Genomic DNA, 11,081 nt, shown 5'->3' with positions numbered 1-11,081 from the left:
TCAAACAAGCCATAAGGCTGTATTTCTTAACAGTGCACAGTGAGGTTAAGTGAACTTTGAAAAGCACAGACAACAGAACATGAAATCAAGTTACGCGTCAACTGTAATAAAATAAAAGTGCAATGTATAATCATGAAATATGAAAACATGCTTTTGAATAACATCTGAAGAAGAAAATTCAGTTGGATTAAGTACATTTCTAGTACAGCCCTCTCGAGATTAAACTCCAGGTCACATTCTTGGAGATTTTCACCTTTTCATTACTACAGAAAGATGAGATACGACTTCAAATGCAAAACAGAAACAATTGAATAAATACGCTGAAACCAAAATGGAGTTCAAAACATACATTTTATTTATTTTCATTATTTCGGAGAGAATCCTTTGGCTGCCAGGACTGGGCCCACTGCTCACCACTAAAAACAGAAGGGAATTTTTAGGGAATAACAGTTTAATTTTCCATCTATGAAGGACCACCACCTTCATGCATGCATTAATGGTGGTGGTCCTTCATAGATGGAAAATGAAACTGTTATAGTTCTGTAATGATGTGTGCTTTACACTTGTTATAATGCTTGTTTAATCTGAAACAGAACGGATTAATAGAAAAAGTATTGTAGCCAACCCCCCTATCTCTAATTCATAAAGCAGAAGAACAGAGAAATACTTACCATACTGGACAGGGCTCCCAGTCAACCAACATTTCTGCTTTGCCCTATCAAGAAAAATAAATAAATAATTCCATTCTTAGCATAAGGCTATTATGTCTGGTTATAGGCACTGAGTTTCATTGATACAATGGGTCATTATTTTCAGTAGACACTCCTTTCTAAACTGTAATTCAAAAAAGACCAAACACATAAAAAGCATCTACCTAACAATTATGGTATGTATACTGTAATATGTATTTGCCAACTCACAAGGAAGTTTCTAAATCCTATATTGCACTCTGCATACTGCCTACACTCTGCAGTTCCTTTATGACTGTCTAACCTTTCTCACTCTTTCTCTTACTACACTCCTGATGGGGAAAGCCTCTAGGCGAGTGTGGTAGGAGCAATCTGTGAACAAAAACACGTTTCAAATACTTATTAGTTAGTTTAGGAACAAAATAAACACAACTATGAAGACTTACAACTATGAATCACTTTGTGATTTTCTAGGCTGATATGGCTAGGAACTATACTCTCATTCCTGCGTAATAATCAAGAAACTTTGCTGCCGTACCATGAGTCCAGCAGACGTAATGATATGACGCAGCGCCTGAAAATAGTCCCCAGCTCGGTAGACTAGGGTCGACCATTTTCAGGCGCTGCTACATATTACTGTATTTTGACTGTACAACTATGGGGGAGTTGTAAAATGAGCCTATTTCCAAAAAAAGTGGAGTATCCCTTTAAGTAGGGAGCAGACTTGCAAGGATGACAACAAGTGATGTTTATCACTAATCAAAACATGTACCATGGAACCAAATCACTAATTTCCAATGTGGTATGCTTGCTTGAATAACCATACTACTGCTAAGCCACAGCTCACAACTGAGAATACTCCACTGCTGCTGCTTCTACTACTACAATGCATTTTGGTCAAATTAGACTAATTAAGCCTGTTGGATTTTATAGGTTGTCAATTGTACTAATCTCACTATTACTATTATGTACTACTATTATTATTATTATTATTATTATTACTATTCTATATCTATTATGAATAATCATGGTTATGTGTGCTACGCTGGACTAGCTGGACTGGTCAAGACATTTACATATTGTTGCCCTGTTGCGGGTCGCTAAGTCGCTTTGGATAAAAGCTTTTGCTAAATGATTAAATAAATAAATAAAATTTTGACTAATTGTCTGTTTTAAGTAGTTAAAAAAAAGCAATGGAACTATAGCAAATAAACCGGGGTAAAAGTTGCAATGTATAGCAAAGTATCAATCATTGCATTTACATGCAATGCACTTACTCTTTTGTGACCTTTTCCTTTCCGGCATATGCCTTGGTCCCCCTGTGAGAAAAAACAAAAAACAAAAAAACACATTTACATTAATTAGACAAAATGCACTTTGTAATGTCTTTTCAACATAAATATGTGTCCCTGACTCCCTGGTGTGTCTAGAGAGTAGAGACCCCTGAAATATGGAAAAAGACCATCCTCTATTTCAGTTAATGTGTCTGCAAACACGCTGTTTATATTTGGCTCCACATTTTACATGACATGCAGGCTGAGGCTCATTAGAATAGTAATCATAGTAGGCTTATAGAATACTCCATCTAAAACGACTCGTTTCAGACAGGGTCTGCATAAAGGACCAGTTCAAGATAAATAAGGATTTTTTTTTAAGGATAATGCAAAGCTACTCTAGTGGACTATCAGAACAAAAATATAGAACTGGAAATTAGCATAATAGGTCCCCTTTAAATTCTATTTGCGTAATTCATTTATTTACTTAAAGGGTTAGTTCACCCAAATATGAAAATTCTGTCAGTAATTACTCACCCTCATGTTGTTCTTCCAACCCCGTAAGACCTTCGTTCATCTTCGGATCACAAATTAAGATATTTTTGATTAAATCTGAGAGCTGGATCACATTTCCATAGGCTACTAAGGGATTGAAACTTGCTGGCCCAGAAAATGTATTAAAGAGATTGTTAATATAGTCCAAGTGACTCCAGTTGCTCAATCTTAAAGGAGTCATAACCTGTAATTTTCACTTTTCCACGAGAATCAATGTATGTTATGATTGCCTAACGATTATACACTGGCCGGGAAGCCGATATTTAAAAGTGAAGCGTTTGTTTACCCCAGGATTCATCAACCAGCAAGCGTGCACGCGCACTCAAATACGAGATTTTAATTTCAGCCCCGACTTGACGTCATGACGGGGCAGGATATACCATATATGGACACCGCAGACCTATGCCGCGGGAAGCCTGCCCTGCCCCTTACCCCCTCATATTCAATTCAGTCGCGAAAGATGCAGAAACGTAGTGCACACGTGAGTTGCTCTGTTGTTGACTGCCAGAATCAACATGTAAATGTGTTTTCTCTACCAAGAACGGACCTAGCTATCAGGGACCAGTGGATTAAATTCATTTTTAATGACGCGGTTCCTACAACCCTTCCCACTGGCTTAACGTTTGGTGTCTGTGCTAACTAAACATTTTACGCCGGAATCCTTCACAAATTTGGGGCAATATCAGGCGAAGTTGGCATCGAAGCTCGGGAAAAAGGGGCCATTTTCAACAATCAGAGACTTGCCTGCAATTGAAACGGTAAAGGCCCGTTCACACCAAGCACGATAACTATAAAGATAACGATAAAGATAACTATATATGTGTCCACACCAGCGACCGATAACGGACTTTTTATTCTAAGCACGCGCGCGCCCGGATGATCCAGATCCATTTTAAATGCGCGAGACCTTTAAATTAGAATGGATTCTGATTGGCTGTCAGTGTTTTATCGTTCGACAGCTGGAAAAAAATCGTTCTGAAAGTGATCCCTATGATATCGTTCCTCATATCTTTATCGTTATAGTTGTGGTGTGAACTCTGTTATTCTTTAATATGGAGAACGATTTTTAGAATTATATCTTTATCGTTATCTTTATAGTTATCATCCTTGGTGTGAACGGGCCTTAAGACTGTGTTTTTATTGCTCTACTGTGTGTAACAAACAGCAGCTAACTGCTAATGTGGCTATTGTATGCTAGCGGGAGTATTAGCTTCGAGGTAAACATGAATGTTGGAACAACATGAGGGAGAGTAATTACTGACAGAATTTTCATTTTTGGGTGAACTAACCCTTTAAGAGAATCTGCTTGACTAATGAGCTATGGTAACAGTTATCAGAACCACCAATAATTACCCAACAAACATTATTTACATACCTGACTTTTTCTTTTTGCGACTTGCAACTGTGCCCCTGGCTGACCCTGTGAAGACAGCAATGGGTTTGGAGAAAGAAAATTACTCATATACCAAATAAATCTTTAACTTATTATTTAAAATACTGAAAGACCACAACGTCGCACAAGTGTGGCAGTACATGTATTAATAGGTGTAAAGTACATGTAGTCTTATTGCGATTGAATTAAGGTTGCTCCATTTACTCCACGTGTTTCACTTTCTCGCTTATGTCCATCCTGTTTGTGATAATCCTAATTTGTTTCAACAAGAGCTGATCCTTCGCTGACTTGATCAAGGAACGCAAGGGGTGGGAAAATGGTGGTGTGGTTGTGAGCATGAAATGTGCTCATCAAATTTCATAGCAATCTGATAAATTGAGATATGTTGCCTTCAAGTTTAGTGTGCATGGGACACTGACATTCCCAATTATTTTGAATATTCAAATTATCCTAATATCTTTAATCTTTAATTTTGGCCAAGTAATTTCAGCATTCGATTAGTAGCATTTTTTTTTACTTTTAGATTTATAATAGACTCACAAAATTCCTTCCAAAAGCCCTAGTACAGAATCGGATAGACCATCTAATTATGTAATATCAGATCAACTTTTCTAGCAGATTATCCATGGAAAATGAGAACCTTGTGAGTTTTAATTTATCAACCAGCAAAAAAGTTATAGCATGGTGTGTTTGAGTTCATTTCCCCTACTTGACATCATGCATCCTGCATTGTGACTATTTCACATGCACACATTGCAATGTCGATGCTGAAAAGAGCCCTAACCTGCATCAAGCTCTATGGGGGAAATAAACTGGAAGTCAAGTAAATTCAAGGTAACCCATTGGTCAAACACTTTAGGCCTTTACAAATATAAACTGTAACTCTTTAAATTTGTTCTAATTACCTTGCCCCTCCATTGGGCTCGTCTGCTCCACCTGCCCCTCCACAGGGCTCGTCTGCTCCACCTGCCCCTCCACAGGGCTCGTCTGCTCCACCTGCCCCTCCACAGGGCTCGTCTGCTCCACCTGCCCCTCCACAGGGCTCGTCTGCTCCACCTGCCCCTCCACGGGGCTCGTCTGCTCCACCTGCCCCTCCACGGGGCTCGCCTGCTCCACCTGCCCCTCCACGGGGCTCGCCTGCTCCACCTGCCCCTCCACGGGGCTCGCCTGCTCCACCTGCCCCTCCACGGGGCTCGCCTGCTCCACCTGCCCCTCCACGGGGCTCGCCTGCTCCACCTGCCCCTCCACGGGGCTCGCCTGATCCACCTGCCCCTCCACGGGGCTCGCCTGCTCACCTTCTTCCGGTTGCTTGTTCTCCAATGGGTCACAGGGTGTGAGATGCAGCGTAATCAGCTGATCATCATTGCCACTGGAATCCTGGGTCCAACCTGTGCAAGTTAAACAAGTGTTGTGTTTTGCTTATTTAAAACATAGAGGTTAACCATAAGCTTGATCTGTACCTGTTTTAAGTTTTAATCTGTTTGAATCATATAGGCCTAGTCCAAATTTTGCCCAACCAGATTTGAAGGCACTTTTGATTGCAGGAGAACTATTGAGTGTCAACTGGATGTATTAGATATCTGCAATATATTTGATTGATTTCCAATGACTATAACCAATACAATATATCTTTAAGTCGGGAAAATAAAACCCAAACTGCTCATAATATCTATTCAAAAAATGACAAGTATAATGTTTGTTTACAGTCTGGGTTATGCCTCAAAGTTAGTAGCAGTGTAAGTTTTTGGTGTATCCAGCCAACATTTGATTGTTTTCTTTTTCTTTGTGTTATTTCTGGTAATGCTCTACATTTTAGCGCCGTCCTTGATATTGTTTTATTGAATATATATATATATATATATATATATATATATATATATATATATATATATATATATATATATATATATATATATATATATATATATATATATATATATATATATATATATATTACATTTAATTCATTGACCCAGTAACCAAAACGTGTCTTTGCGAATTTCATGTGTTCAATTAGTATGTCCAGATTTTTGTGATTTACAAAAAATTAAGCTCAATGTTAAATCTCCTTTAAGATAATAAAATCTTTTGCGCTCTCAACACAAATTGTGAACTGTGACTTTAAGATACAGTGCATGCATCTCACCTTCACAAAGGTATTCATAAAATGAACCTATCTTCTGAAGGTAGTCCTGGGCATAGGCGGAGAGGGTGCAGCGAGGGGTTAATATTTCACACTTCATTTCTTTTTTTTTGGTCTCCTTTCCAAGAAGCAGAACTGGCTTGTATCCAATGGCATGGAGTTTCTCAAGCTGCAATGACAACATTGTGTATTTTTGCTGTTTAATGAAATAGAAAAACAACATAAAAAATAACTAGGAATATTAATTATTAAGAAAATATAACATTATTAATGACAGCATCCAGGTTACTGCCATTCAGGATTTTTAACCTAATAGTGAGTTTTGCTTTTGTAAAACCAAGTATGTGCAAACAGGAAGGCTCATACAGTAGAAGCAAAAAAAACAAATATATATAGAAAATAAGGTTAAAATATAACTTTTTGTAATATTAGGAGCTTGGGTTTTGCACCTACGTTGATAAGATTATGTAGCCATTGTGCAACTGGACAATGACAATCTAAAGATTTATTTTAAAAAGGCAGAACCTTAGTGATAACATGACCAAATGGGTGAATGCTGCACATATTTACAGTAGACACGTGCACATTGTTGTTTTGAGTAGTACAGTATGAATGCAGTTCATTTGTTATTTCTCATCCACTCGATAAGAAAGTTTGATTATTATATTGCAATTCTGTCACAATACATGCCTGTATTTGTTATGAACTCAAGAATTCCTGAGTATCAATTATATTTGCTGTGTGTTCAAATTTTGCTCTGGTAGATCATTAAGGTCTGTGATGTGTTATGGTGAAGATGTGTTTACTTTAGGGTATTAGCCTACCACTAAAATAAAAACTAAAAATCACAATTACATCTACCTTCAAATTTGATAGTTAAATTGTACTTTTAAATTAGTTCTGATGACACAGGGAGGACAAAGTATCATTAGAAAAAAATAATTTAACTTTATCTATATTGGCAAAAAATACTGTCTTTCTGACCTTGCGCTGGCATGCTCACTTAATAACAAATGGTACCACTGAATGTACTTCCTAGATGATCTGGAAAGTTTAATGTCATGTATGAAATTGTACGTACCAGGATATTGGCTTCATCCTTGATGGATGCAATGTTGTGGTTTTTCTTACGACCAACCACCCATTCATCTCGCTTCTCATCAAACCTCTGAAGCTTCTTCTTGAGGCGCTGCTTCTGAGGTTGCTCCTTTTTACAGTGTGAACAGACCTTTTGTGCACAAAATAAAATGCCCTGACAAAAAGGGCAGTTCTTTTTTGTAGACCCCCCCGGCATTATAACAGTCAGATACAGACAGACAGACAGACAGACAGACAGACAAAGATGGATAAGAGACAAGTAGACAAAGACAGACAGAGAGAAAAGAACGAGCAATAGATAAAGACTGTGAGATAGATGGAGAGAGAAATATAGATATTGAGAACAGAGAGAATGTGAGATATAGAAAATAAAGAAGAGATTGAGGTTGGCTCTTAAAAGTGCCTTTGGGTTTTGAAATCAGGTGTGGCTATAGGTTCGGACAGGTGATGTGTTTGACAGGATCTGCATGGAGAACAACAGAAAATGTTGATTATGTAGTGTTTATGTACCCTATTAATGACCCTAATAGTGAGTGATTCCCATTTTCTTATAAATACTTAAAATAAATAAATACAGATTCACGTTGCTCCTATTTCCTGTGCGCGTAATTTTTTTTTAAAGGCGCGCGCGCGTAACATGTGCCTGGGGTTCGACATCCCAGATTAAAAGGCAGCGTTATGTGCAGTATAAGTTTAGACCAAGTGATAATATTGTTATTACTGACACATTACAGTGACACTGTGGGTGAACCACGATGATCGAGAGAAAATTACATATTTTAGATAACTAACGTTAGAGTTAGCATGTTGAAGTTGGCTATCCATTTAGCAAGCCTAATTTCACAGGATTTTTTTCTGATAATGAGCAAACCTTGGACGGGCTTTAATTCGTTGCCCTAACGTGTAAATCATGTGAATCTAATATGGCAAATGCATCAATTATTTATAGCAAAACGTGATCGTTACGTACGAATGAGCCTAGCAACTTACCTGGAAAGTGGTTTGAGCGCAATGAGAAATCACTGAAGAAATCACCCAATTACAGGGCGGGCTGGCTCCGTCTCCATAGCAACGGAAGCTGATGATCATGGGTAATACTGGAAACAAATAAAACTGATGGCCATAACACATAGTATTGTTGAATTATCAAGCACACTTTCGCGTGTGTGTTGAAAAAAGATGAGGATATCATTAAAAGAGAATCGGTGGCGGGTCCTCAGTTTTATCTGTCGTCATCCATAGTAACGGTCGATAAGGCTCGTGGGAAATGTAGTTACTGTTAGATTTGACACGCCAAACCGATGGAAAACCGGTATTTTTCAGCAAAGAAACAGGAATATTTAGAAGCAATAGCCGTAACTCAACTTTGCACTCGCATTCAGGAATAATATACATATTTTTTTAATGTAAGGAAGCACTGACGATGGTTTACAATGTTGAGTAGCCTACCGATTATAATTTAAAAAGCAATAAAACAAGGATTAAAATCTCCTGATTAAATGATGGGCAAAGTAGCCCCTAAAGTTTTCTAAATGAATCACAAAAAAAAATAAAAATAACAATACTGTGTTTTGAAAGAAAAACGTGGTGCAGGCACGAAAAAGACGTCCCATTGAAATACATTAGATTGAAAGTCGTGCTGAGTGACACGAAAAAAGGAAGGAAATTCGTGCCCATGGACACGAATCAATTTGTGTTGAGTAGCCTATACCGAATATAAAGTAATAAAAACGAGGATTGAAATCACCTGATTAAATGTTGAGTAATGTAGCCCTTAAAGTCTGCAAAATTAATAACAATTGAGAAAAAACAATAGCCTACCGTGCTCTCGAAAAAAAACGTGGTGCAGGCACGAAAAATACGTCCCATTGAAATACATTAGATTGAAAGTCGTGCTGAGTGACACGAAAAAAAGAAGGAAATTCGTGCCTATGAACACGAATCAATAGATTCATGTTGAGTAGCCTATACCGAATATAAAGCAATAAAAACGAGGATTAAAATCACCTGATTAAATGTTGTGTAATGTAGCCCTTAAAGTCTGCAAAATTAATAACAATTGAGAAAAAACAATACGGTGCTCTCGAAAAAAAAACGTGGTGCAGGCACGAAAAATACGTCCCATTGAAATACATTGGATTGAAAGTCGTGCTGAATGACACGAAAAAAAGAAGAAAATTTGAGCCCATGGACACTAATAAATAGATTCATGTTGAGTAGCCTATACCGAATATAAAGCAATAAAAACAAGGATTAAAATCTCCTGATTAAATGTTGTGTAATGTAGCCCTTAAAGTTGGCAAAATGAATACCAATTGAGAAAAAACAACTCTCGAAAGAAAAACGTGGTGCAAGCACGAAAAATACGCCCCATTGAAATACATTAGATTGAAAGTCGTGCTGAGTGACACGAAAAAAATGAAATGCCTTTGGACACGAATAAATTCGTGTTGAGTAGCCTACCGAATAGGCTACAATACAACGAGGATTAAAATCTCCTGATTAAATGTTGAGCAATGTAGCCCTTAAATTTTGCAAAAGGAATAGCCAAACATTTGAGAAAAAAAATAGTGTGTTCTCGAAAGAAAGACGTGCAAGCACGAAAAATACGTCCCATTGAAATACATTGAATGTCGTGCTGAGTGACACGAAAAAAATAAGGATATTTGTGCCCTTGGACACGAATAAATAGATTAATGTTGAGTAGCCTACCGAATATAAAGCAATAAAAACGAGGATTAAAATCTATTGATTAAATATTGAGTAATGTAGCTCTTAAAGTTTGCAAAATGAATAACAATTGAGAAAAAAAACAATACTGTGCTCTCGAAAGAAAAACGTGGTGCAGGCACGAAAAATACGTCCCATTGAAATACATTAGATTGAAAGTCGTGCTGAGTGACACGAAAAAATGGGGAAAATCGTGTCCACGAACACGAATCAATAGATTAAATTTCGTGACTATGTCACGAACTGCCGTGAGACTGGGTTGGACAGAAATAGAGATGGAGATAGAACAAAAGCTGGACAGCTCATAAAGGCCTGCCACTTGTTTATTTTCCCTCATTGTGTGTGGACAGTCATCTTTTCTGTTTGATTGATGCTCAAGCACAAACAGACAGTGCCTGGAAGAGAAACAGAGAGAGAACAATCATTTATAGCATGCTACAGAGTGTCATAGTTAGTTTTAAGCTGCATGTGTTTGATTCAATAAAAAGTACCAGCTCCTAAAATGTAATTGTTTTGTAATCTGACTACACTGCTCTGTTTCATGCTGTAGAATCAGTTGCGGTGTTGCCATGCCATTATAGGGATGCACGATACATCAACCACACATCGATATCGGCCGATAAGTGATCATTTTTGATGTTATCGTTATCGATCCGATAAGAAAATAAGGCCGATATATCAAAGCCTATAGATAATAGATTATTTACTTAAGTTAAGAGATGCGCGCTGTTCGCCATGATGGTTTTGAATGATTGGAATCACTTCGAAAAAGAAGATACAGTTAAGTGCAACATGTGCAGCACATATAAGCTTCATAACATTATAATGAAAACACGACTGTAAAAGAATGTCTTGGATTCTTGTTCGCCAGTGTTTCAGGGCGATGAGTCACTGACAGGGGGAGGGTGTTGTGAGGTTTTGTGCTCGTGCACGGCTGCACGCGAAGTCAGAGCTGAAGAAAAAGCTGGCTCAAAACCTCACAACACCCTCCCTCTGTCGGTGATTGGTTGGAACACTATTTGTTTTGGTTTTGAGTGTTTGGCTAAACCATTTGTTTTTGTGTGCAGATCTCAGAGCCTAGGCTGCCTACAGAGACGCGTTTTTTTGACAACCCGCTTATGGGGCGGGCAGCTAGCGGATCGTTAGGAAAGATTAGATGAATGTGATAAAAATATTTTTGGGCCTGAAATCACTGATAC

The 11,081-nt window shown here is 37.9% G+C and overlaps 1 protein-coding gene across 4 annotated transcripts; it reads right to left on the bottom strand.

The window, feature by feature from the left end:
- Nucleotides 1-227: 227 nt before the first annotated feature.
- LOC308692649 (uncharacterized protein) lies at nt 228-9,798 on the bottom strand. Of its 4 annotated transcripts, XM_081368856.1 has the most exons (9): nt 8,143-8,827; nt 7,136-7,615; nt 6,058-6,223; nt 4,817-5,299; nt 3,894-3,938; nt 1,967-2,008; nt 994-1,061; nt 672-715; nt 228-416 (listed from the first exon to the last, which is right to left on the bottom strand). In XM_081368856.1, the coding sequence occupies exons 2-9, from the start codon at nt 7,346-7,348 to the stop codon at nt 353-355; spliced, it is 1,125 nt and encodes a 374-aa protein (XP_081224982.1). In that variant the 5' UTR covers nt 7,349-7,615; nt 8,143-8,827; the 3' UTR covers nt 228-352. The 4 variants fall into 4 exon arrangements, with proteins under 4 accessions (XP_081224982.1, XP_081224981.1, XP_081224984.1 ...); XM_081368855.1 differs by having other exon boundaries at nt 7,136-9,798; XM_081368858.1 differs by lacking the exon at nt 994-1,061 and having other exon boundaries at nt 334-416.
- Nucleotides 9,799-11,081: the final 1,283 nt, after the last annotated feature.

Source organism: Scardinius erythrophthalmus (genome assembly GCF_964197995.2).
Source record: "Scardinius erythrophthalmus genome assembly, chromosome: 6".
NCBI classification, from domain to species: Eukaryota; Metazoa; Chordata; class Actinopteri; order Cypriniformes; family Leuciscidae; genus Scardinius; species Scardinius erythrophthalmus.
The sequence above is the reverse complement of the archived record's forward strand: the minus strand, read 5'-3'. Positions and strand labels throughout refer to the sequence as shown.